A 27,856-nucleotide genomic window follows, 5' to 3' on the forward strand; every position below is an offset into this window, starting at 1 on the left:
TGAGTGGGTAGGTGAGTGGGTAGGTCAATGAGTGGGTAGGCAGGTAGGTAAATGAGTGGGTAGGTGAGTGGGTAGGTAAATGGGTGGGTTGGCGAGTAGGTAAATGAGTGGGTAGGTGAGTGGGTAGGTCAATGAGTGGGTAGGCAGGTAGGTAAATGAGTGGGTAGGTGAGTGGGTAGGTAAATGGGTGGGTTGGCGAGTAGGTAAATGAGTGGGTAGGTGAGTGGGTAGGTCAATGAGTGGGTAGGCAGGTAGGTAAATGAGTGGGTAGGTGAGTGGGTAGGTAAATGGGTGGGTTGGCGAGTAGGTAAATGAGTGGGTAGGTGAGTGGGTAGGTCAATGAGTGTGCGCGCGCGCACAGAGAGAGGCGCGCGCGCGCGCACAGAGAGAGGCGCGCGCGCGCGCACAGAGAGAGGCGCGCGCGCACAGAGAGAGGCGCGCGCGCACACAGAGAGAGGCGGGTGGGTGAGCCCAGGGTCCCTCGAGACCAGAATGCGGCCCTCGCCCGTTGACTTGACCACCGCGAGTGGCAACTTGAGAGGAGGGGGCGCGATGCAGATCGAGTGGCACCCCAATGAACTTACATATATGTGTGATCAGCAATATATATGCACAGATAAGTATACATGTATAGAACTGTATATTTACACACGTTGTGTATATGTAGTGGGTCAATAACCAGAGGAGAACTTGTGGGGCAACACGATATTTATTTAACTGCTGTCACACGGTCCCTAAAACAAAGGGGTAACGAGCCCCTTCCACCCGATACCCGAGGGGGCGTGGCCTCCGGGCGACCCTGGGACCACTCAAATTCTTAGCCCCCCGGCTAGGGGCCCTAGGGGAGGCCACGCTGACCCGACCGTGCCAAGGTCTGCGGGCCCTGACCGCTGGCCTCACTCAGCTCCGGCCCTTAGAAGATAGGACCCTGAAGCTTGGGTCCAGGGTCCTATCTTCAGCTTCGTCTTCGCTCTTCGGCTTGGAGATGAGCGAGGCGGACCCTTCAGAGGTCCGTGGCTTGCTTCCGCCCTAGCCCCGCCTCCCTTCCAGAAGCTTCTGGAAGGTGACATCATCCCCCAGTCCCCCCTCCCGGGGTTTGGGGACTCCCTCCCGGGGTTTGGGGATTGTGTCCCAGGATCCCTGATCCCAGGGATTTCCGTTGGCTCCTCTGGCCTTCGTCCTTGACATTCGCGTAATCGCACTTCTGCCCTCTGTTGACGCGAAGGGGAAGCTACCCGCTAACAGCATGGGGGAGTGCCGATTAATGCCTCGACATATATAGTTACGTAGGATTGGGACAAATAACACACAAGTACACGCGTGGCGGTACGAACCACGACCGAGCTATGGGTACCGGGGATCACGACACGACATTCATGTGTCCACAATGCGACGACGATCATCGCGACATCAGTCTCCCCAAGAGTCACAATTCTACTTCGCGTTTTTATTGCATCGGGTTTTGTGCCATTATTCACTACAACATTCATCAACTGCAGCCAGTCCTCTAATCACTGGACCATCTCTAAACCAGCTGCAGCCTCCCTTCAATCACGTGGCTTCCGTGAGGCCACACCCACCGAGCTCCTTCCCTCTCCCCGCCCACTGTGAAAACAGACGCCGCTCCCTGCTGCTGCCTCTCCCTGCTGCTGCCACAGCCTCTCCCTCCTCGTCTCCCCGACCCCCGTGCTCCCGTTTCTCCGTTCCTTCTCAACCCTTGTCCCCCCCCCCTCATCTCCCACTCCTTTCTCTTCCCCTCTCTGTTCCCAGTAATGACTTCCTCGCCTCCCCTCCCCGTGGCGCTGCCGTGCCACGGGCGCGAAGGCTTCAACATCGCAGCCCGCGCCGCGTTCGATGCGCACGCCGGCCCGTTGCACGAGAACATTTAAAGAAGACATTTAACTCGCCATGAAATGTACGACTTCAATTACCCCAAACGACAGCTTTGCAATGCACCGAGTGATGGGTCACAGCCATTTGTTCAAAATACTTTTGGGGGGCGGGGCGGGCGAGCTCTCCAAACGAGCCGACCGAATCTGCGCCCGCGTGAGCCTCCACCACCCGAGGCAGCCCGACGCGATGGAGGGTGCACGCAGAGTCGGTGGCCGCGCAGGGTGGCGGAGGGCTCGTGACGATCGTTCCGCAGTGGCCCAGCCACAAAGTGGACTGCGAGTCGCTCGCCACGAGCCGCGCGGAGCGAACGCCGAGCGAACGCCGAGCCGGCGGCAGAGGAAAGGTGTGCGAGTGTGTGTCTGTGTGTGACTGTGTGTCTGTGTGTCTGTGTGTGTGTCTGTGTGTGCGAGTGTGTGTGTCTGTCTGTGTGTGAGTGTGTGTCTGTGTGACTGTGTGTGTCTGTGTGCGAGTGTCTGTGTGCGAGTGTCTGTGTGTGAGCGAGTGTCCGTGTGCGAGTGTCCGTGTGCGAGTGTCCGTGTGTGAGCGAGTGTCCGTGTGTGAGCGAGTGTCCGTGTGTGAGCGAGTGTCCGTGTGCGAGTGTCTGTGTGTGAGCGAGTGTCCGTGTGTGAGCGAGTGTCCGTGTGCGAGTGTCTGTGTGCGAGCGAGTGTCTGTGTGTGAGCGAGTGTCCGTGTGCGAGTGTCCGTGTGCGGGTGTCCGTGTGCGAATGTCTGTGTGTGAGCGAGTGTCTGTGTGTGAGCGAGTGTCCGTGTGCGAGTGTCCCTGTGAGAGTGTCTGTGTGCGAGCGAGTGTCTGTGTGTGAGCGAGTGTCCGTGTGCGAGTGTCCGTGTGTGAGTGTCCGTGTGTGAGTGTCCGTGTGTGAGCGTCCGTGTGCCCGTGTGCGAGTGAGTGTCCGTGTGTCTGTGTGTGAACGAGCGTCTGTGTGTGTGCGAGTGTCCGTGAGCGAGTGTCTGTGAATGCGAGCGGCCGTGTGTGATTTTTGTGTGCGAGTGTTTTTTGTGTGTGCCTGCGAGTGTGCGAAAGCATCTCTAAGCGTGTTGTTTAAAGCGTTATCTTAAACTGAATAGCTGCTGTACCAATTACTTTAATTTGCAAGATAATCTTAGAAACATTAAGAAACGAAATCACAATTTCAACTCTTCACTACAACCGTGCATCTCCACTCAGGAGTCGGAACGGAGAGCGCTAAACCATCCTTGACCGGTCAGAACGTTTTCACGACGAGCGAGGGCCACGCAACTCGGTGGTGCATCCGATTGCGAGACGTCGTCTGGGTCGGGCAACCCGGGTCGTGCGTCCCCGGCAGGAGCGGCGATCGGCGGTTATCAAAACTTTGGCAAAAAACGCGGTTAATTAAAAAATAAACTAGAATAAAGGCATCCCATTTCCTTATTTTTCCTTTAAAGCGGACTTGGAGACGCGTGGTCAGGGCGCCGCACCGAGTTAAAGTTTGGAACTTTTCGGGGTCACGCCGCACGGCCGTTCATCGTTTGCTGTCAAACGGAAAGCGCTGCGAAGAGTTCGGAGAGAGAATCGCTGGACGTCCCCTGGCGTGGGGCACAGACGGTACCCACAGACAGGGGGAGAGGAGGCAAAGAGCGAGGGGCATAGACGCAGAGCAGAGGATGGGGGGGGGTCAGTGGGGGGGGGGGGGGTGAGTAGATGAGTGGGTGAGTAGGTGAGTGAGTAGAGAAGTGGGTAGGGGAATACGTGAATGGGTGAGCAAGCAGGTGAATAGGTGAGCGAGTAGGTGAGCGAGCATAGAGGAATTGGCACAGAGTGGAGGAGGTGAGATGCTGAGCCGTCGTGCATGACAGTGTGTGACAGCGCGTGACATAGCGTGACAGCCCGTGACACAGCATGGCAGCATGTGTGACACAGCGTGACAGCACGTGACGCAGCGTGACAGCACGTGGCAGCATGTGAGTGTGACGCAGCGTGACAGCACGTGGCAGCATGAGTGTGACAGCACGTGACACAGCGTGACAAGCACGTGGCAGCATGTGAGTGTGACGCAGCGTGACAGCACGTGACACAGCGTGACAGCACGTGACACAGCGTGACAGCACGTGACACAGCGTGACAGCACGTGTGTGACACAGCGTGACACAGCATGTGAGTGTGACAGCACGTGACACAGCGTGACAAGCACGTGGCAGCGTGACACAGCGTGACACAGCGTGACAGCACGTGACACAGCGTGACAGCACGTGACACAGCGTGACAGAGCGTGACACAGCGTGAGACACAGCGTGACAGCATGTGACACAGCGTGACACAGCATGACAAGCACGCAGCAGCGTGCAAGTGTGACACAGCGTGACAGAGCGTGCCAGCGCGCGTGAGTGAGAGGTAGAGAGGGTGGCACCCCGGTCAGGCGCGCGTAGCTGGCGATAGGTTGCAGGAACGGGTTGATGTTATGATCGGTAGTAACGCCGATCTGATTGGTTCACGATGCAGAGTCGTGAATGGTCTTAGTTGTCCAGCTCCCTGTTGGCCAGGACCACCGCGACGCGCGAGGGGATGTACAGCTGGTGCGTGCGTGCGTGGACAAACACATGGGACGGACGTGCACACATGCATGTACACATTCATGCACGGACGTGTATGGAAACACACGTGATAATTCACACACGCACGCAAGTGTGTATTATACATATACACATTAATGCACACACACGCGTATAAATACACGTACATGGACACACATACAGAGCGACACACAGACAGTAGTTAGACACGTACACACATAAAGGTACACACACAAACGCGCACAGACACAACTCATGTACTCACAAAGGGAACACACAGACACCAACCCACCCATAGACAAAAAGCCACACACAAATGCACGGACACACACGTGTGTACACGGGAACGCACACGCAGACACACGGGAACGCACGCGCAGACACACGAAAACACACGCGCAGACACACGGACACACGCAGACACATTAGTACACCAACTTTGAACCCGAAGCGCCCTAGCCTGGCTCTGAGCCTTCAACCAACAGCATTAGGGAATGTGCCCAGGCCGTCACGTGTCCCGACATGGCCATCATGAAGCCCCCTCCCCTCAGCCCCCACTCGAGGGAGCTCGACAGAGCCCCGCCCAGGAGGGGTAAATTTGAGCCTCCTCTTCCACACCGGCCAGACGTCTAGGAAGAGACGGTGGTACCCCACACTTGACCCCACCACACTTGACCCCACCACACTTGACCCCACCACACTTGACCCCACCACACTTGACCCCACCACACTTGACCCCACCACACTTGACCCCACCACACTTGACCCCACCACACTTGACCCCACCACACTTGACCCCACCACACTTGACCCCACCACACTTGACCCCACCACACTTGACCCCACCACACTTGACCCCACCACACTTGACCCCACCACACTTGACCCCACCACACTTGACCCCACCACACTTTACCCCACCACACTTCACCCCACCACACTTCACCCCACCACACTTCACCCCACCACACGTGCGAGTACTATGGCTGGTGCATGTGTGTCAGTGCTATGGCTGGTGCATGTGTGTCAGTGCTGTGACTGGTGCATGTGTGTCAGTGCTGTGACTGGTGCATGTGTGTCAGTGCTGTGACTGGTGCATGTGTGTCAGTGCTATGACTGGTGCATGTGTGCCAGTGCTATGACTATGACTGGTGCATGTGTGTCAGTGCTATGACTGGTGCATGTGTGTCAGTGCTATGACTGGTGCATGTGTGTCAGTGCTGTGGCTGGTGCATGTGTGTCAGTGCTATGGCTGGTGCATGTGTGTCAGTGCTATGACTGGTGCATGTGTGTCAGTGCTGTGACTGGTGCATGTGTGTCAGTGCTATGACTGGTGCATGTGTGTCAGTGCTGTGACTGGTGCATGTGTGTCAGTGCTGTGGCTGGTGCATGTGTGTCAGTGCTATGACTAATCCATGTTAGTATTCGTTACGTGTGCTGGAGCTCATGCATTCGTTTTGGCCATGGCGACTTTACGGTCGGTCTCTGGGATTGAACGAGCCCCCCCCTGCCCCCAACTCCCCCCCCTGCCCCCAACTGCCCTCCCCTGCCCCCAACTCCCCCCAACTCCCCCCCCCCCTGCCCCCAACTCCCCCCCCCCCTGCCCCCAACTCCCCCCCCCTGCCCCCAACTCCCCCCCCTGCCCCCAACTCCCCCCCCTGCCCCCAACTCCCCCCCCTGCCCCCAACTCCCCCCCCTGCCCCCAACTCCCCCCCCTGCCCCCAACTCCTCCCCCTGCCCCCAACTCCCCCCCAACTCCCCCCAACTCCCCCCCCCTGCCCCCAACTCCCCCCCCTGCCCCCAACTCCCCCCCCTGCCCCCAACTCCCCCCAACTCCCCCCCTGCCCCCAACTCCCCCCCCTGCCCCCAACTCCCCCCAACTCTCCCCCCCTGCCCCCAACTCCCCCCCCTGCCCCCGACTCCCCCCCTGCACCCCTCACCAGGATGGAGTGCTGGAGGCCCCCGATGGGCACGGGGCTGGAGAAGAACTCGACGTCGTGCTGCAGCCGCTCGTGCCCGCCGTGCTCCCGCGTGTCCGAGTCCAGGACTATGTGGTACCTGCAGACTCGCCGTCAAGGACTCAAGGCTACGTGGAGACGCGGGGGGAGGGGCGGAGGCGCGAGAGACTCGCGGAAGCCGCTGGAGCTGCCTTCGTCTCCGCACGGCTCATCTTTAATACCCACTGCGCGCCAGGCACCTAATTAAGGCTAAGTCGACATAGCGGAGGCCCAAGACCGGTTCAGATAATCGTCAATTGTTATGGCCGCGAGCAGGAATCCAACTGGGGTCTCTGGGCTTGAAGCGCACCACGCCAACTGCTACTCTTCCGCTCCCCCAGAGGCACGCAGACACCAACAACAACAACAGCCGCCATCCGCCACTAAGTGGCGGTGACGTCAGCACGGCGCCTGTGCCAGGATAGGTGCGCTTTGAGGCCACGTGAAGTGTCGACGGCTCGCCGACAGGAGGTCACGGGACAGACCAAGGTGCCGTGGGTTGGCCGAGCGATACGACTGGCACTGTGCTTACCCCCTACGGTTATACAGACACTGCGACACGCACATCACGACACGCACGCTGCGACGTGTGCGTGCGTGCGGCCAGCGAGTGAGGATGCCTCCCGGCCGTGCGCACGCCGATGCGGTAGTCGGTGTAGCTGTTGGCGGGGTGCAGGTTGAACACGAACTGCAGGTTGGCTCTCTCAAACGACACCACCATGTCGCCCTGGTGCTTGCAGCTCACAAACGCCTGCACATGCACACACAACAACCACTACTATTACCACTCTTATTATTATTATTATTGCCGTTGCTATTCAGTACGTTTGACGTCGGCGCCGTTCCCATAGCGCGGGGCGATGGTTCCCCAGCATGGGGCAGGGGGCCGAGAGGGGGGGGGAGGGACACGTGGGGGGCCCGGTGGGAGAGGTGCGATGGCAATTTTAGAATTTGTCAAACGCGAGGCGCGACGCCGGCACACGACGGCCGACCGCTCGTTGCCAACGACGCCACGGGGTTCCCGGAGCGTCCACCGTGAGCGGTGCAGACGGCGGCGGAGCGCGTCCCGGTTCATACGGCGCACGGTATTAACCGGGGCGGCCCGCCGCGTTCCAACCGCGCCACCGCCCGACGGCGGCGAGCGAGCGCACCGCGCCGTCCGCGCGACGGTGTCGGCCGACCTGCTGCGCCGCGAGCCAGCCGAACTTCTCCTCCGCGTGGTTCATGCTGGCGTCGAACGCCTGCAGGTGCTGGTAGCGCAGCGTCGGGTCGTCCGCCAGGTGGAACTGCCGCCGCGCGTAGTGGAAACTCTCGCCGTTCCCCACCCGGGGAAAGTCCAGCCACTCGGGGTGCCCGAACTCGTTGCCTGCGACGGGGGTCGGGAGGTTCGGGGCGGTGGTGGCGAGGTTCCAGACGAAGCCGTGTCACACGGGACATTGCGAACACCCCGACAACGAAACGAGCCGGGGGCTTGAACCGTGACCCGAGGCTCTCGAGGTGTCCGTGACCCGGCCATCAAAGGCCTCGCACACCAGCGCCCATCAAACTCTGTGGTCCCGGCGCGGTGGCCCACACGGCGCTAACCACTGCGCCCGCCGCTCCGTAGAGCCTTAACAGACTGTTGGGGCAAGTGCTGCTAGAGAGTAGCACCTATGAAGGCCGGCACGGCGCACTAGGGGGTGGGTGGCCAGCACCGCGCTCGGCCGCCTTTGTCTCCCCAATGGCGATGTTCACGCAACACTGCACCAGATACTCATTTCAGGTCGAGTCGACCTAGGGGAGACCCAGGACCGGTGCAGATAAATCGCCACCGGCGTTGGCCGCGAGCGGGAATCTAACTGGGGTCGCCGGGTTCGTAGCACAGCACGGCGCTAACCGCTCCCCACACACACGCACGCATACACACACACACACACGCACGCATACACACACACACACGCGCACACACACACACACGCACGCATGCGCACACACTCGCGCACACACGCACACGCACGCACACACACGCGCACGCACACGCACGATGGGGGTCGCGCCGCTACCGATGAAGTTGAGGTAGGCCTCGCCGCCCAGCGCGTGCGTCAGCAGGCGGATCAGCTTGTGCAGCTGGATGCCCCGGTCCACGACGACGCTGGGCGGACACAGGATGGACATGTCGAAGTACATCGCCTCGTCCATCAGCCAGAACGCCAGCGTCTTGTCCCCCACCAGCGCCTGGGGCCACGGCGGAGGGGGGCCAGGGGATGGGGGCGGCGCGAATGAGCGGCCGAGCGTCACTTTCCCGTGAGAGGCGACACCACGGGAGGTCTCTGCCTCGGGCTCGTCACCTGGTCGTGGCTCTCCGCGTAGGCGATGCACTTCTCCCCGTGCCGCCGGTTGATGAGCGTGTGGACGATGTCCCCGATGTTCCAGTCCTCATCCTTGCGCTCCTTGATTATCTACGGGGACGCTCAGAGACACGGGTGGGGGGGGGCACGGGGAGGGGGGACACGGGGGGGGGGGAACAGTGGGGGGGACACGGGGAGGGGGGACACGGGGAGGGGGGACACGTGGAGGGGGGGGGACACGTGGAGGGGGGACACGGGGGGGGGGACACACAGCAGGGGGGGACAGAGACGCAAGGTGACACGTGAAGATGGAGACTGCGACGGCTTCGGGAGGCCTTCATGCAGCAGTGGATTGAGCATGGCCGACGGCGGCGGCGGTGCACCGTGGTGGTACCTGGATCCACTTGTCCGGGATGGCCATTGCCAGGCGGTAGTCGAAGCCGGCGCCCCCCTCCTCCACTGGGCGGCACATCGCCGGCATCCCTGACACCTCCTGCCACGCAGACAAAGGTCCCCCGTGTAGCCTTTCACAGACTGATGGGGAAAGTGCCGTGGGAGAGTAGCAGCGCCCATCAAGGCCGGCAACGCCCATCAAGGCCGGCAGCGCCCATCAAGGCCGGCAGCGCCCATCAAGGCCGGCAGCGCCCATCAAGGCCGGCAGCGCCCATCAAGGCCGGCAGCGCCCATCAAGGCCGGCAGCGCCCATCAAGGCCGGCAGCGCCCATCAAGGCCGGCAGCGCCCATCAAGGCCGGCAGCGCCCATCAAGGCCGGCAGCGCCCATCAAGGCCGGCACGGCGCACGTGGGGGTGGGTGGCCAACACCACGGCCGGCCGCCTTCATCTCCCCAGTGCCGATTTATTTTACACGTTGCACCACGCACTCATTTTAGGCCAAGTCCACCTAGGGGAAGGCCCAGCACCGTTTCAGATAATCGTCACCGGCGTTGATGTTGGCCGTGAGCGGGAATCGAACGAGGGTGGGGGTTGGGGGGATTTGTGCGTCCCCAACGCCATCGATATCAACGATCCTCCTCCTTCACGCGTCCCTCTCTCCAGATACAACCTACAATTATTCCTTACTCACACACACATCCTTAAGAGTGCTCAATCCCCACAGCACTGATTCGACAGCAGAGGCAGCCTTGCTTGAGTCAATGCTGGTGAGCTGCCAGACGTTTATAGGCCCTGCACAGGCTGTGGTCAACCAGAGCAAGACAACAAATAAAAACCACAACACGCAAACTGCATCGTCAACACTGCCAACGACTCGAGCTGTGTGGTGGGGGGGACGGGGGGGCGGTACCTCTGCGACCGTGGTGCATTGTGGGTAAAAGGAGTGCAGCATGTGATTGGCCAGCATGAGGTAGACGAGGGAGTCCTCGTCCACCTGCAGCCCAAAGTACTCCTCGTAGTTCCCAGAGAAGTCCTCTCCTGCACATCGTCAACATCGTCAACATCGTCAACATCGCTATTGAAGCCCGCTCCGAGACACACACCATCAACATCGTGTGTGTGTGTGTGTGTCCCCGAATGTCTGGGTCTCTGGATGTCCCCGCGTGTCCCTATGTCTCTCTGTGTGCATCTGTGTGCGTCTCCACGTGTATCCACGTGTCTCCACGTGTCGCTACGTCTCCTTGTGTGCATCTCCACGTGTCCCCGCATGTCCCCACATGTCTCACCTACACCGTGGTGGTGGTAAATCATCGACGTGATGCCGTCAAAGCGGAAGCCATCGAATCCGTACTCCTCCATCCACCAGCGCAGGTTTGAGAGCAGAAAACGCAGAACCTCCCAGCTTCACACAGAGCCCACACACACAACGCAGAGCACACAGAGCACACACACACACATAGTACACACAGAGTACACGCAGAGCACACACACACGCAGAGCACACACACACGCAGAGCACACACACACACAGAGCACACACACACAGAGCACACACACACACAGAGCACACACACACGCAGAGCACACACACACACAGAGCACACACACACAGAGCACACACACACACAGAGCACACACACACACAGAGCACACACACAGAGCACACAGACACAGAGAGCACACACACAAACACACAGAACACACACACACACAGCACAGTGGTCGTAGAATTAGTGTGTCAGTGTTACTGTGGTAGTATTAGTGTGTCAGTGTTACTGTGGTAGTATTAGTGTGACAGTGTTACTGTGGTAGTATTAGTGTGTCAGTGTTACTGTGGTAGTATTAGTGTGTCAGTGTTACTGTGGTAGTATTAGTGTGTCAGTGTTACTGTGGTAGTATTAGTGTGTCAGTGTCACTGTGGTAGTATTAGTGTGTCAGTGTTACTGTGGTAGTATTAGTGTGTCAGTGTTACTGTGGTAGTATTAGTGTGTCAGTGTTACTGTGGTAGTATTAGTGTGTCAGTGTTACTGTGGTAGTATTAGTGTGTCAGTGTTACTGTGGTAGCATTAGTGTGTCAGTGTTACTGTGGTAGTATTAGTGTGTCAGTGTTACTGTGGTAGTATTAGTGTGTCAGTGTTACTGTGGTAGTATTAGTGTGATAGTGTTACTGTGGTAGTATTAGTGTGTCAGTTTTACTGTGGTAGTATTAGTGTGTCAGTGTTACTGTGGTAGTATTAGTGTGTCAGTGTTACTGTGGTAGTATTAGTGTGACAGTGTTCCTGTGGTAGTATTAGTGTGTCAGTGTTACTGTGGTAGTATTAGTGTGTCAGTGTTACTGTGGTAGTATTAGTGTGTCAGTGTTACTGTGGTAGTATTAGTGTGTCAGTTTTACTGTGGTAGTATTAGTGTGTCAGTGTTACTGTGGTAGTATTAGTGTGACAGTGTTACTGTGGTAGTATTAGTGTGACAGTGTTACTGTGGTAGTATTAGTGTGTCATTGTTACTGTGGTAGTATTAGTGTGACAGTGTTACTGTGGTAGTATTAGTGTGACAGTGTTACTGTGGTAGTATTAGTGTGACAGTGTTACTGTAGTAGTATTAGTGTGTCAGTGTTACTGTGGTAGTATAAGTGTGTCAGTGTTACTGTGGTAGTATTAGTGTGCCAGTGTTACTGTGGTAGTATTAGTGTGACAGTGTTACTGTGGTAGTATTAATGTGACAGTCTTACTGTGGTAGTATTAGTGTGTCAGTGTTACTGTGGTAGTATTAGTGTGACAGTGTTACTGTGGTAGTATTAGTGTGTCAGTGTTACTGTGGTAGTATTAGTGTGCCAGTGTTACTGTGGTAGTATTAGTGTGACAGTGTTACTGTGGTAGTATTAGTGTGTCAGTGTTACTGTGGTAGTATTAGTGTGACAGTGTCACTGTGGTAGTATTAGTGTGACAGTGTTACTGTGGTAGTATTAGTGTGACAGTGTTACTGTGGTAGTATTAGTGCGTCATTGTTACTGTGGTAGTATTAGTGCGCCAGTGTTACTGTGGTAGTATTAGTGTGTCCGTGTTACTGTGGTAGTATTAGTGTGTCCGTGTTACTGTGGTAGTATTAGTGTGTCAGTGTTACTGTGGTAGTATTAGTGTGTCAGTGTTACTGTGGTAGTATTAGTGTGACAGTGTTACTGTGGTAGTATTAGTGTGACAGTGTTACTGTGGTAGTATTAGTGTGTTAGTGTTACTGTGGTAGTATTAGTGTGACAGTGTTACTGTGGTAGTATTAGTGTGACAGTGTTACTGTGGTAGTATTAGTGTGACAGTGTTACTGTGGTAGTATTAGTGTGTCAGTGTTACTGTGGTAGTATTAGTGTGACAGTGTTACTGTGGTAGTATTAGTGTGACAGTGTTACTGTGGTAGTATTAGTGTGTCAGTGTTACTGTGGTAGTATTAGCGTGACAGTATTACTGTGGTAGTATTAGTGTGACAGTGTTACTGTGGTAGTATTAGTGTGCCAGTGTTACTGTGGTAGTATTAGTGTGCCAGTGTTACTGTGGTAGTATTAGTGTGCCAGTGTTACTGTGGTAGTATTAGTGTGACAGTGTTACTGTGGTAGTATTAGTGTGTCAGTGTTACTGTGGTAGTATTAGTGTGACAGTGTTACTGTGGTAGAATTAGTGTGTCAGTGTTACTGTGGTAGTATTAGTGTGTCAGTGTTACTGTGGTAGTATTAGTGTGTCAGTGTTACTGTGGGAGTATTAGTGTGACAGTGTTACTGTGGTAGTATTAGTGTGTCAGTGTTACTGTGGTAGTATTAGTGTGACAGTGTTACTGTGGTAGTATTAGTGTGACAGTGTTACTGTGGTAGTATTAGTGTGACAGTGTTACTGTGGTAGTATTAGTGTGTCAGTGTTACTGTGGTAGTATTAGTGTGTCAGTGTTACTGTGGTAGTATTAGTGTGACAGTGTTACTGTGGTAGTATTAGTGTGTCAGTGTTACTGTGGTAGTATTAGTGTGTCATTATTACTGTGGTAGTATTAGTGTGTCAGTGTTACTGTGGTAGTATTAGTGTGTCATTATTACTGTGGTAGTATTAGTGTGTCAGTGTTACTGTGGTAGTATTAGTGTGTCATTGTTTCTGTGGTAGTATTAGTGTGTCATTATTACTGTGGTAGTATTAGTGTGTCAGTGTTACTGTGGTACTATTAGTGTGACAGTGTTACTGTGGTAGTATTAGTGTGTCAGTGTTACTGTGGTAGTATTAGTGTGACAGTGTTACTGTGGTAGTATTAGTGTGACAGTGTCACTGTGGTAGTATTAGTGTGACAGTGTTACTGTGGTAGTATTAGTGTGACAGTGTTACTGTGGTAGTATTAGTGTGTCAGTGTTACTGTGGTAGTATTAGTGTGACAGTGTTACTGTGGTAGTATTAGTGTGACAGTTTTACTGTGGTAGTATTAGTGTGTCAGTGTTACTGAGGTAGTATTAGTGTGTCAGTGTTACTGTGGTAGTATTAGTGTGACAGTTTTACTGTGGTAGTATTAGTGTGTCATTGTTACTGTGGTAGCATTAGTGTGTTAGTGTTACTGTGGTAGTATTAGTGTGTCAGTGTTACTGTGGTAGTATTAGTGTGACAGTGTTACTGTGGTAGTATTAGTGTGACAGTGTTACTGTGGTAGTATGAGTGTGTCAGTGTTACTGAGGTAGTATTAGTGTGTCAGTGTTACTGTGGTAGTATTAGTGTGACAGTTTTACTGTGGTAGTATTAGTGTGTCAGTGTTACTGAGGTAGTATTAGTGTGTCAGTGTTACTGTGGTAGTATTAGTGTGACAGTTTTACTGTGGTAGTATTAGTGTGTCATTGTTACTGTGGTAGCATTAGTGTGTTAGTGTTACTGTGGTAGTATTAGTGTGTCAGTGTTACTGTGGTAGTATTAGTGTGACAGTGTTACTGTGGTAGTATTAGTGTGTCAGTGTTACTGTGGTAGTATTAGTGTGACAGTGTTACTGTGGTAGTATTAGTGTGACAGTGTTACTGTGGTAGTATTAGTGTGTTAGTGTTACTGTGGTAGTATTAGTGTGACAGTGTTACTGTGGTAGTATTAGTGTGACAGTGTTACTGTGGTAGTATTAGTGTGTCAGTGTTACTGTGGTAGTATTAGTGTGACAGTGTTACTGTGGTAGTATTAGTGTGACAGTGTTACTGTGGTAGTATTAGTGTGTCAGTGTTACTGTGGTAGTATTAGTGTGACAGTGTTACTGTGGTAGTATTAGTGTGCCAGTGTTACTGTGGTAGTATTAGTGTGACAGTGTTACTGTGGTAGTATTAGTGTGTCAGTGTTACTGTGGTAGTATTAGTGTGTCAGTGTTACTGTGGTAGTATTAGTGTGACAGTGTTACTGTGGTAGTATTAGTGTGACAGTGTTACTGTGGTAGTATTGGTGTGCCAGTGTTACTGTGGTAGTATTAGTGTGACAGTGTTACTGTGGTAGTATTAGTGTGCCAGTGTTACTGTGGTAGTATTCGTGTGACAGTGTTACTGTGGTAGTATTAGTGTGACAGTGTTACTGTGGTAGTATTGGTGTGCCAGTGTTACTGTGGTAGTATTAGTGTGACAGTGTTACTGTGGTAGTATTAGTGTGTCAGTGTTACTGTGGTAGTATTAGTGTGACAGTGTTACTGTGGTAGTATTAGTGTGTCAGTGTTACTGTGGTAGTATTAGTGTGGCAGTGTTACTGTGGTAGTATTAGTGTGTCAGTGTTACTGTGGTAATATTAGTGTGTCAGTGTTACTGTGGTAGTATTAGTGTGTCAGTGTTACTGTGGTAGTATTAGTGTGTCAGTGTTACTGTGGTAGTATTAGTGTGTCAATGTTACTGTGGTAGTATTAGTGTGTCAGTGTTACTGTGGTAATATTAGTGTGTCAATGTTACTGTGGTAGTATTAGTGTGACAGTGTTACTGTGGTAGTATTAGTGTGACAGTGTTACTGTGGTAGTATTAGTGTGTCAGTGTTACTGTGGTAGTATTAGTGTGACAGTGTTACTGTGGTAGTATTAGTGTGTCAGTGTTACTGTGGTAGAATTAGTGTGACATTGTTACTGTGGTAGTATTAGGGTGACAGTGTTACTGTGGTAGTATTAGTGTGATAGTGTTACTGTGGTAGTATTAGTGTGTCAGTGTTACTGTGGTAGAATTAGTGTGACATTGTTACTGTGGTAGTATTAGTGTGTCAGTGTTACTGTGGTAGTATTAGTGTGACAGTGTTATTGTGGTAGTATTAGTGTCAGTGTTACTGTGGTAGTATTAGTGTGCCAGTGTTACTGTGGTAGTATTAGTGTGACAGTGTTACTGTGGTAGTATTAGTGTGTCAGTGTTACTGTGGTAGTATTAGTGTGTCAGTGTTACTGTGGTAGTATTAGTGTGTCAGTGTTACTGTGGTAGTATTAGTGTGACAGTGTTACTGTGGTAGTATTAGTGTGTCAGTGTTACTGTGGTAGTATTAGTGTGTCAGTGTTACTGTGGTAGTATTAGTGTGTCAGTGTTACTGTGGTAGTATTAGTGTGACAGTGTTACTGTGGTAGTATTAGTGTGTCAGTGTTACTGTGGTAGTATTAGTGTGTCAGTGTTACTGTGGTAGTATTAGTGTGACAGTGTTACTGTGGTAGTATTAGTGTGTCAGTGTTACTGTGGTAGTATTAGTGTGTCAGTGTTACTGTGGTAGTATTAGTGTGACAGTGTTACTGTGGTACTATTAGTGTGTCAGTTTTACTGTGGTAGTATTAGTGTGTCAGTGTTACTGTGATAGTATTAGTGTGACAGTGTTCCTGTGGTAGTATTAGTGTGTCAGTGTTACTGTGGTAGTATTAGTGTGTCAGTGTTACTGTGGTAGTATTAGTGTGACAGTGTTACTGTGGTAGTATTAGTGTGTCAGTGTTACTGTGGTAGCATTAGTGTGACAGTGTTACTGTGGTAGTATTAGTGTGTCAGTGTTACTGTGGTAGTATTAGTGTGTCAGTGTTACTGTGGTAGTATTAGTGTGACAGTGTTACTGTGGTAGTATTAGTGTGTCAGTGTTACTGTGGTAGCATTAGTGTGACAGTGTTACTGTGGTAGTATTAGTGTGTCAGTGTTACTGTGGTAGTATTAGTGTGTCAGTGTTACTGTGGTAGTATTAGTGTGTCAGTGTTACTGTGGTAGTATTAGTGTGTCAGTGTTACTGTGGTAGTATTAGTGTGTCAGTGTTACTGTGGTAGTATTAGTGTGACAGTGTTACTGTGGTAGTATTAGTGTGACAGTGTTATTGCGGTCTCCACCATCAACATTAAAGCGGTCCCCACCAACACCACCACAGTCTCAACCACCACCACCACCAACACCACCACCAACACCACCACCACAGTCTCAACCACCACCACCACCAACACCACCACCAACACCACCACAGTCTCAACCACCACCAACACCACCACCAACACCACCACCAACACCACCACCAGTCTCAACCACCACCACCACCACCACCAACACCACCACCAACACCACCACCAACACCACCACAGTCTCAACCACCACCACCACCACCAACACCACCACCAACACCACCACCAACACCACCACAGTCTCAACCACCACCACCACCACCAACACCACCACCAACACCACCACCAACACCACCACAGTCTCAACCAACACCACCACCAACACCACCACAGTCTCAACCACCACCACCACCACCAACACCACCACCAACACCACCACCAACACCACCACAGTCTCAACCACCACCACCACCACCAACACCACCACCAACACCACCACCAACACCACCACAGTCTCAACCACCACCACCACCAACACCACCACCAACACCACCACAGTCTCAACCACCACCACCACCACCAACACCACCACCAACACCACCACCAACACCACCACAGTCTCAACCACCACCACCACCAACACCACCACCAACACCACCACAGTCTCAACCACCACCACCACCACCAACACCACCACCAACACCACCACCAACACCACCACAGTCTCAACCACCACCACCACCACCAACACCACCACCAACACCACCACCAACACCACCACAGTCTCAACCACCACCACCACCAACACCACCACCAACACCACCACAGTCTCAACCACCACCACCACCACCACCACCAACACCACCACCAACACCACCACCAACACCACCACAGTCTCAACCACCACCACCACCAACACCACCACCAACACCACCACAGTCTCAACCACCACCACCACCACCAACACCACCACCAACACCACCACCAACACCACCACAGTCTCAACCACCACCACCACCACCAACACCACCACCAACACCACCACCAACACCACCACCAGTCTCAACCACCACCACCACCACCAACACCACCACCAACACCACCACCAACACCACCACAGTCTCAACCACCACCACCACCACCAACACCACCACCAACACCACCACCAACACCACCACAGTCTCAACCACCACCACCACCACCAACACCACCACCAACACCACCACCAACACCACCACAGTCTCAACCACCACCAACACCACCACCAACACCACCACAGTCTCAACCACCACCACCACCACCAACACCACCACCAACACCACCACAGTCTCAACCACCACCACCACCACCAACACCACCACCAACACCACCACCAACACCACCACAGTCTCAACCACCACCACCACCACCAACACCACCACCAACACCACCACCAACACCACCACCAGTCTCAACCACCACCACCAACACCACCACCAACACCACCACCAACACCACCACAGTCTCAACCACCAACACCACCACCAACACCACCACCAACACCACCACAGTCTCAACCACCACCACCACCACCAACACCACCACCAACACCACCACCAACACCACCACAGTCTCAACCACCACCAACACCACCACCAACACCACCACAGTCTCAACCACCACCACCACCACCACCACCAACACCACCACCAACACCACCACAGTCTCAACCACCACCACCACCACCAACACCACCACCAACACCACCACCACCACCACCACCGTCACCACCACCAACACCACCACCAGTCTCAACCACCACCGTCACCACCACCGTCACCACCACCGTCACCACCACCGTCACCACCACCGTCACCACCACCGTCACCACCACCGCGGTCTCTACCACCACCACCACCACCACCACGGTGTCCACGAGCATCCCGGCGGCGGCGCCCACCTGCGGTAGTCAAAGAGGCGGCTGTCCCAGAGTGGGTGGGCCCCGCGTGGCCCCGCGTGGAAGAAGGCGCCGTCGGTGCCGTCGTACTCGTTGAGGCCGTCCTCGGTGTTGCGCGACGCGTGGCTGTGCACCACGTCCAGCAGCACGCGCAGCCCCAGCGCGTGGGCCGCGTCCAGCAGCGCCTTCAGGTCCTCCGGGGTGCCGTAGCGACTGCACGGGGGGGCGGGGGGGGGGGGGCGGGGGTAAGGGGGGTGGGGGGGAGACGCCGGCGGCGCTCGCGGTGACGGCGCGGGTGGCGGTGCCGGTGCCGGCAGCGGCGTCAACGGCGCCGACGGCGACGACGGTGCCGAAGGAGCCAACGGTCACGTCGGAGTCGGTGATGCCGGTGAAAGGCGGTGATGTTGGTGTTGATGGTGACGACGATGTCGACGCCGGCGATGATGATGATGATGATGTCGGCGGCCGCGATGATGATGATGATGATGTCGGCGATGATGATGGCGTTGGCGATGACGATGTTGGCGATGACGCCTATGTTGGTGGTGATGTCACGGACCTGGAGGCTGCGAAGAAGCTGGTGACTTGGTATCCGAAGCTGGCGTAGTACGCGTGCTCCATGACGGCCATCAGCTGGATGCAGTTGTACCCTGAAGCGCAGACGCAGACAAAGGTCCCCCATATAGCCCCGACCGGCAGGCGAGGCAAGTACTGCGAGCGAGCACGTCACCCGAGGGGGAGATGCGGGGGGGCGGCTGCGTCCAGCACCGCACTCGGCCGCCTCCGTCTCCGCGATGATGACGTTTACACGGTGACGGCGACGCCTCGTGACGTCACCACGGCCGCACGGTGCCCGCTCATCGCTCGCGTAGAGACAGAGAGAGGGGACGACTCGATGGAGGCACGAGGAGGAGGCGGAATACACTCATGGAGCCTCTTGATGCGGGGCAGCGTGTGGCACGCGTAGCGAGCGAGCGAGTTAGCGAGCGACTCACCGAGCCTCTTGATGCGGGGCAGCGTGTGGCACGTGTAGCGAGCGAGTTAGCGAGTGAATGACTCACCGAGCCTCTTGATGCGGGGCAGCATGTTACGCGTGAAGTGCTCGTAGGTGGCGACGCGGCCCTCGTGCGAGGAGATGCCCACGTGGGCCTCGTAGATGCGCAGACTGCGTGGGCACGCGGGCACAGGGTGCACGCGCTGCGCCACGCGGGGGGCACCGGCAGAGCACCGCGTTAGAGGCAGCGCCAGAGGAGGGGGCCTATGGTGAGGATTCACCTCGCAGCCAGGGATGTGATAGACGTTGTGGTGTGACACCTGGTGTGGCTGTGGCAGTGTTGTAGATAGGGTTCGGGTTAGACACCTGGTAGGGGTTCGGTGGGTCCCAGTGCACCCACTCGTAGGTGACAGCTGCACCCTCCTTGGTGACGTAGTGTGCCCACGGAGAGATGCGGAACAGCGTGCGGCCATCGCTCGTCACCACCACCACCTCAAATCAACAACAACAACATCACCATCAACAAAACCATGAACAACGTCAATGTGAACATCAACAAAAACAACATCACCACTACCGCCATCGCTACCATCCACACTACAGCCACAATCAACATCGTCACCATCGTCACGACCATGCCAAACACAGCGATGGTGACGACGCTGACGACGATATAACCGCCGTGATGCGCCGCGCCCGTCCGTTTGAGGCCGAGCGCACCTAGACGTGGGCTCACCTTGAGCTTGGAGCCGTGCGGGATGGCGGGGGAGCCGTCAGGCCTGCGGGGCAGGAGGAGTTCCCACTTCCCGAACTCGAGGCGCGAGAAGGCGTGCGAGAAGTGGTCCCATCCGTCTGAGACAAAGACAAAGGTCCCCCGGGTAAGCCTGAACACCGTCGGGGCAAGTGCCATTAGCGAGCACCTACGAAGGCCGGTACGGCAGACGAGGGGGGGTGTGGACACGACCGCCTTCGTCTCCGTTGTGGCGATGTTTACGCATGCGTGCGTGCGTAAACACACACACACACACGTGCACGCGCGCGTACACACACACGCGCACAGACACGTGCATGCGTAGACACACACACGAGTACGCGCGTAAACACACACACACGCGCGCGCGCGTACACACACATGCGTAGACACACACACGCGTACGCGCGTAAACACACACACGCGCACGCGTACGCGCGTAAACACACACACACGCGCGCGTACACACACACGCGCAAACACACACGCGCACGCGCAAACACACACGCGCACGCGCGCAAACACACACACGCGCACGCGCGCAAACACACACACGCGCGCAAACACACACACGCGCAAACACACACACGCGTACGCGCGCAAACACACACACGCGCAAACACACACACGCGCACGCGCGCAAACACACACACGCGCGCAAACACACACACGCGCGCAAACACACACACGCGCGCAAACACACACACGCGTACGCGCGAAAACACACACACGCGCAAACACACACACGCGCAAACACACACACGCGCAAACACACACACGCGCACGCGCGCAAACACACACACGCGCGCAAACACACACACGCGCGCAAACACACACACGCGCGCAAACACACACACGCGTACGCGCGAAAACACACACACGCGCAAACACACACACGCGCAAACACACACACGCGCACGCGCGCAAACACACACACGCGCGCAAACACACACACGCGCAAACACACACACGCGCAAACACACACGCGCACGCGCGCAAACACACACACGCGCAAACACACACACGCGCGTAGACACGTGCATGCGTAAACACACACACGCGTACGCGCGCAAACACACACACGCGCGCGTACACACACACGCGCGTAGACACGTGCATGCGTAAACACACACACGCGTACGCGCGTAAACACACACACGCGCACGCGCGCACGCATAAACACACACGCGTGCGTACACACACACGCGCGCACGCGCGTACACACACACACACATGCGTAGACACGTGCGTGCATAGACACACACACGCGCGTGCGTGCGTACACACACACACACACGCGCGGCCCTCTTTCCCGTTGCCCGTGCCGTCAGCAAGATCCCCACGCACTTCACGCGGTGGCCTCAGAGTGCACACAGCCTGGCACAGGCGCCGCGGTGACATCACCGCCACTTAGTGGCACACGGCCGTCGCTGCTGCTGTTGTTGTTGTGGTGGTGCGGTGTGGTGATGCGGTGTGGTGGTGCGGCGGTGCGGTGGGGGTACCCACTGAAGTCCCCCGTGAGGTGCAGGGCCTGGGCCCCAGGGGCCCACTCCCTGCAGCACAGCGTCCCGTCAGGGCCCTTCACGATGCCCATCGTGGCGTAGCCGCGCGTGAACGCATCCAAACCCCCCTCGTGCTGCTCCATCTTCCCCAGGAGCTCCTGCATGCGCCCATACCTACACACACACCCACGCACACACCCGCACGCACGCGCACACCCACACACCCACACACACCCACACACACACCCACACACACACACACGCACACACCCACACACGCACACACCCACACACACGCACACACCCACACACACGCACACACCCACACACACACACCCACACACATGCACACACCCGCACGCACGCGCACACCCACACGCACGCGCACACCCACACGCACGCACACACCCACACGCACGGCCCACCCACACACCCACGCACACACACCCGCACGCACGCGCACACCCACACACACCCACACACGCGCACACACCCACACACACCCACACACACACACGCACAGGCACACTCGAACGCGCACGGGCACGCACACGTTCGTACACGCACGGGCACGCACACACACACGCACCCGCACACACACCCACACACACACACCCGCACACACACCCACACACACACACACACCCGCACGCACACGCACGCCCACACGCACGCCCACACGCACACTCGAACGCGCACGGGCACGCACACGTTCGTACGCGCACACCCACGCACACCAACACGCACAAAAACAATGCCGGCAATGACTCAACTACCTCGACTGGTGTAAAGGAGGTCGTGGGTTCAATCCCAACCCTGACGCCTGCTGCTGTATATTTGGAGTCTGCGTGTCTCCCTCTCCGTGGTCGCGTTGATTTTCCTCTGGGTCCTCCGGATTTTCCATCCACATTTAGAATCAACATCGCACGTGTAGAGTATTCAGCTGCTGCTCTCTCTATTTCCACGTGATAAGCAACTTCATTCAGCTGACATTTGTGATATCCAGGTTGCTTCTGAAATATCGCGAGTACCCACTCAGAGGAGCCCCGAGGAACTGCAGAGGAGCCGACAATACCAACAATTGACCAAGTTCTGCAGTCCTCTTCATATTAAGGTGTTATTGGCTCACGTAATGAATGTTTACATGGGGGAGGAAACTTGAGATGCGGGAGGAAAACCAAGCAGAACAGGGGGAGAGAGAGAGAACTTACAAACTCCACACTCACTCACCCAAATTCCCATTATAGCCTTAACAAACTGTTGGGGCAAGTGCTGTTAGTGAGCACCTATGGTACATGAGGCGGAGCGGGTTGGATGGACAACACTTCGCCCGGCCACCTTTGCATCCAGAGGACGCCACAAGGCGAACAGCACAAAGGCAATGCACTCTCAAGGCATTCATAGCTCGGAGTGAGCAGCTACAATATGGGACCTTTCTTGCCGTATTAAAATATAACAAAGAGTTTTACCCTTTCTGCCAATGAAACAGTTGTGTCAAGATGTTAAAACACCAAACAGGTCTAACACTTTGAGACTAGGCTCAGCAGAAAGCCGTCTCTGGTGTGGACCAATCAGTTTCAAAGACAATGCCCGTATGTTGTCAGAGCGTGTTGTTTTTTTGTTTGCACGTTCACCACCACAAGTACGTGTGGTGAATGCAGACAGGATTCCTTGAATAAGGATTCATTGTTATATTTTGATACTGGCAAGAAAGGTCCCATATCAGAGTGCTAATGTTTATACGCCACACCAGATACTCATTTAAGGCAGAGTCCACCTAGGGGAAGCCCAGCACCGGTTCAGATAATCGCTATCACCGGCGTTGGCCGTGAGCGGGAATCGAACTCGGGTCGCCGGGTTCGTAGCGCGGCCCGCTGACCGCTGCGTGTGCCCGTGTGCTCGCACACAGGCACACAGGCGCGTTCATTCAAATGACCTTGAGCCCACACGCCGTCTTGCTGGGACACGCGATACCATGGCAGTGGCATTGCGACACTCCGCTAATTAAACTGGGCCAGTCACAGCCCAGAAATACATCTCCCAAATGTCACCCGCGGGTCCGCTATTGCCCCGAGTTGCCCCCGGTGCCGGGCGCGTGCCCAGTACACGTCGAGAGGAGGGGTGCCAGCCGATGGGGTACCGGTGGGGGGGGGGCTCCCCCTGCTCTTTATCCACAAAGTCTGTGCCGCTGTCCGCAGGGAGCGAGCCACGAACGCACCACCACCAACGCCCGGGCTCCAACCCGGGCGGTGGTGCGGTGTCCCCCAGCCCTGCCGCAAGCCGGGCGGATGATGCCTCCACCCGGTGCTAACGTTTACAAACCGCGTGCCGGGTGGCATAGATGTCGTCTCCCTCGCCTGCTATACAGGAGGTCGTGGGTTCTATCCCGACCCGGACGCCTGCTGCTGCTGCTGCTGTATATTTGGAGTTTGCGTGATAAGCTGCTTCCTTGAGCTATCATTTGTGGCCAGGTCGCTTCTGAAAAGCAGCCGCACAGCTCGGTGGGGCCTTGCCTGGTGGACCAGAAAAAAAATGTTGAATGCCAAGGCGAGGGCTGAGCCTGGCGCATCCTTGAGCGGCAGACTGCATGGGAATTTGCAGGGCAGTGAAGTTCGACGTGGGGACTGGGCCCGGGGTCACGTGGCCCGTGCCCTGGGCTCACCGGGAGAAGAAATTCTCACTGTCCACCGTGCCAGCAACGTTTTATAAACTTAACTCTGAATACAAATCAGTTTACGCATCAGTAATACTGTGCTACTATTGAAGGGTTTGCCCGTTACTCATTCACTACTAATCGTTTAACTATGCATACGCTTATTTAAAAACTGGTGTCAACAGGAAACAAGTTAACAATGCAATTCTCACCATAACCACTCGACACAGTCAAATCTGGCCGTCGCCTGCCGGTGCTAGTTTTAATTACTGGCGAAACGTCGTACTCGCATTGTAAACGTTGTGGGGTTTACTCTCCAACACACCGGTGTGCTGAACTAGGGGCGAATTGGCATGTTTTGTTTACAATTCCATGTCGTGCCAGGCTAAGTACCTCTGGGTTCCTCCCACAAGAAGCCAAACTCTCAGCGTTGCAATCCATGGCCAAAGACCCCTTTGGTAGCGAGCGCCACCCTAGCCAGCGTCCAGAGGTGACTTGAAAGGGACACCGACGCTAGCTCTGTGATGGCCACTTCCGCGGGCCTCTCCCACACGGGAGGCTCTTCTGCAGTGCCGTGCGGGAGCTCGGGACGAGACCCACGAGGCGTGGGAACGTGACATGTCAAATAAGCTACAGGGGCAGCCCTTTAAATTCCTTCCTCGTGCCACTGCTGGCAGATAAGGCCTCAACCTCGAGGGGAGCTCTGTAGAAGAGGGGGCTCCCCTCGAGGGCATTTGGCCTACTCTTCCACCGCGCCGGGCGATGGATTCGCAGCTTAGCCGGCGATCCCTGCGGATTGCAACACCGAGCAGGGTGCGACCCCACAATTGCACCACGGTGCCAGCGTCCACGAAATGTGACACCGTGGGGGCCGTGAGCGGTGACACGCGCGCGCAGCCTTACGGCTGCTGGATTGCGACAATGCGACCCCTCCCCCCATACCAAGGTCCCCCGTATAGCCTCGTAAGGCTGTGGGGGCAAGCGCTGTTTGCGAGCAGCGCGCGGCACACGCGAGGGGGTGGGTGGCCAGCACCCACACCCGGCCGCCTTTGTCTCGCCCGGGTACCGATGTTTTACACGCACTACACCGGGCACTCGTTGTTAGGGCCGAGTGGATCTAGCGGTGGCACAGCAACACATTGAGATATTCGCCGTCACGAATGTGATCGGCCGTGTGCGCGAATCCCAACTCGGGGTCGCCGGGTTCATCGCGCTATGCGCTAACCGCTGCGCCACCGCTCCCCAGAACGCCACACGCGTCACGCGCATTGGCAGCTCTGGATGAAGCCCTCCCAACGTTACACACCAGCCGGCATTAGCCACCGTGTGACGGGCACGTCAGCACACACGGAGCGTGTTGTGCCAGGCTAGGTTCACGCGTGCGTGCGTGCGTGTGTGAGCGTACGCACACCGTTGACAAATGTCCCCCGTGTAGCCTTGACAAACTGTTGGGGCAAGTGCTGTTGGCAGGCACCTATGAAGGCGGGTGCGGCACACGAGGGGGTGGGTGGCCAGCGCCACGCTCGGCCGTCTTTGTCTCCCCGCTACGCACCACCGCACCAGCCGAGTCGACCTACCGCTCTTCACACGCGCACCGATACCCTTGGCCAATCCACTGCTGGATGTCTCCCCAAAACAAAACACAGCGGCCGCCATTCGCTACTGCGCGACTGTCACGTCAGCACACAATCCCGTGTCGTGCCAGGCTAGGTGCACGTACACATAAGACGAAGATCCCCCGTACAGCCTGTAACAGACTGTTGGGGCAAGTGCTGCCAGCACCTATTGTGCAGGCTAGCGGCACTGCGGCACACGAGGGGGTGGATGGACAGCGCCGCCACCACGCCCGGCCGCCTTTGTCTCTCCCGCACGTAAACACACGTACACACACACACGAGCCGGGCCTTGTCTCCCGTTGCCCGTGCCGCCGCATTCACTCCTCAACCCCCCACCACACCGGTCACCTTCGCTTGAAGTCGGCCTCGTAGGGCTGCAGCAGCGGGTCGAGCTCCACCAGGGCCCTCAGCCGCGGCGGCGTCACCCCGCCCGTCTTGGACGACGACATTTCACAGCGACTGTCGAATTTAAAATCTATTTTATATTATTTTACGCGAACGCTTGGTCGCAAAACCAAGGCGAACGCGGCCCGTGGATGGCGTGCACCGCGCAAAGTGAATGGAGGGCGCGCCGCGAATCGTCGGTGGCGGCGCGGGGCGCAACCGGGAGACAAGTCCCGCTTCCCCGCGCCTCTTATAAGGGGCGGGGCGGTGACGTCATAGCCGGCGAGTGGGAGGGCGTGACGTCATGGGGTGACGTCGTTGGCAAGGGGGCCACGAGGTTCAAGTGGCAGTCGTTGAATGCAATGTTGAAGTTCTTTTGCACCGTACGTAGCCAGATGTGCGAGGAAAGGACAATACACTAAAACACAAACAGCAGCTTTAAAGAAATGAGTTGTCAATCTCGATGTAAAAGTGCAAGGCTCCCAGTGGCTTCCAAATGTGAATCGCTGCGGTGGAGAGATGTTAACTCCATCGCCTGGTGTACAGGAGGTCGTGGTTTCCATCCCGACCCTGACGGTGCCTGCTGCTGCTGCTGTATATTTGGAGTTTGCGTGTCTCTCTCCCCATAGTCGCGTGCATTTTTCTCTGGGTACTCAGGGTTTTCCTTCCACATTTAAAATAAACAACAAGCGATTAGAGAATTTGGCTGCTACTATAAATTCCCACACGACGATAAGTGATGACTCCGTTGAGCTACCATTTGTGGCCTGGGTGATTCCTAGAACAGAGCTGTAAATCTCAGTGGGCCCTACCTGGTAAAATAAAAATAATTGTTTAAATAGTTTTATATCAGAAGGAAGAGCGCTCCAGACGTCTGCAGAAGCGCATCTGTAAGCGTGATGGTTCAAGTCCCTAGACAAAGAGAGTAGCGTGATGGTTCAAGTCCCTAGACAAAGAGAGTAGCGTCATCGTTCATGTCCCTAGACAAAGAGAGTAGCGTCATGGTTCATGTCCCTAGACAAAGAGAGTAGCGTCATCGTTCATGTCCCTAGACAAAGAGAGTAGCGTGATGGTTCATGTCCCTTGACAAAGAGAGTAGCGTCATGGTTCATGTTCCTTGACAAAGTAGCGACATGGTTCAAGTCCCTTGGCAAAGAGAGTAGTATCATGGTTCATGTCCCTAGACAAAGAGAGTAGCGTCATGGTTCATGTCCCTTGACAGAGTAGCGTGATGGTTCAAGTCCCTAGACAAAGAGAGTAGCGTGATGGTTCATGTCCCTAGACAAAGAGAGTAGCGTCATGGTTCAAGTCCCTAGACAAAGAGAGTAGCGTCATGGTTCATGTCCCTAGACAAAGAGAGTAGCGTCATGGTTCATGTCCCTAGACAAAGAGAGTAGCGTCATGGTTCATGTTCCGAGACAAAGAGAGTAGCGTCATGGTTCATGTCCCTAGACAAAGAGAGTAGCGTCATGGTTCATGTCCCTTGACAAAGAGAGTAGCGTGATGGTTCATGTCCCTAGACAAAGAGAGTAGCGTCATGGTTCATGTCCCT

General features: G+C 55.4%; 1 protein-coding gene across 1 annotated transcript; it reads right to left on the reverse strand.

Moving 5' to 3' along the window:
• Window positions 1-690: 690 nt before the first annotated feature.
• Window positions 691-26,562, reverse strand: GBE1 (1,4-alpha-glucan branching enzyme 1). Its single transcript, XM_032977143.2, has 16 exons — window positions 26,269-26,562; window positions 21,656-21,825; window positions 20,135-20,250; window positions 19,765-19,890; window positions 19,466-19,601; window positions 18,964-19,054; window positions 18,408-18,617; window positions 10,447-10,562; window positions 10,071-10,198; window positions 9,162-9,260; window positions 8,768-8,878; window positions 8,483-8,654; window positions 7,622-7,806; window positions 7,061-7,191; window positions 6,384-6,501; window positions 691-4,443 (listed from the first exon to the last, which is right to left on the reverse strand). Exons 1-16 carry the CDS (start codon window positions 26,367-26,369, stop codon window positions 4,387-4,389), a joined length of 2,067 nt encoding a protein of 688 aa, XP_032833034.2. The 5' UTR covers window positions 26,370-26,562; the 3' UTR covers window positions 691-4,386.
• Window positions 26,563-27,856: the final 1,294 nt, after the last annotated feature.

Source organism: Petromyzon marinus, chromosome 62 (assembly GCF_048934315.1).
Source record: "Petromyzon marinus isolate PM22_M1 ecotype Great Lakes invasive population chromosome 62, UKy_Petmar_22M1.pri1.0, whole genome shotgun sequence".
NCBI classification, from domain to species: domain Eukaryota; kingdom Metazoa; phylum Chordata; class Hyperoartia; order Petromyzontiformes; family Petromyzontidae; genus Petromyzon; species Petromyzon marinus.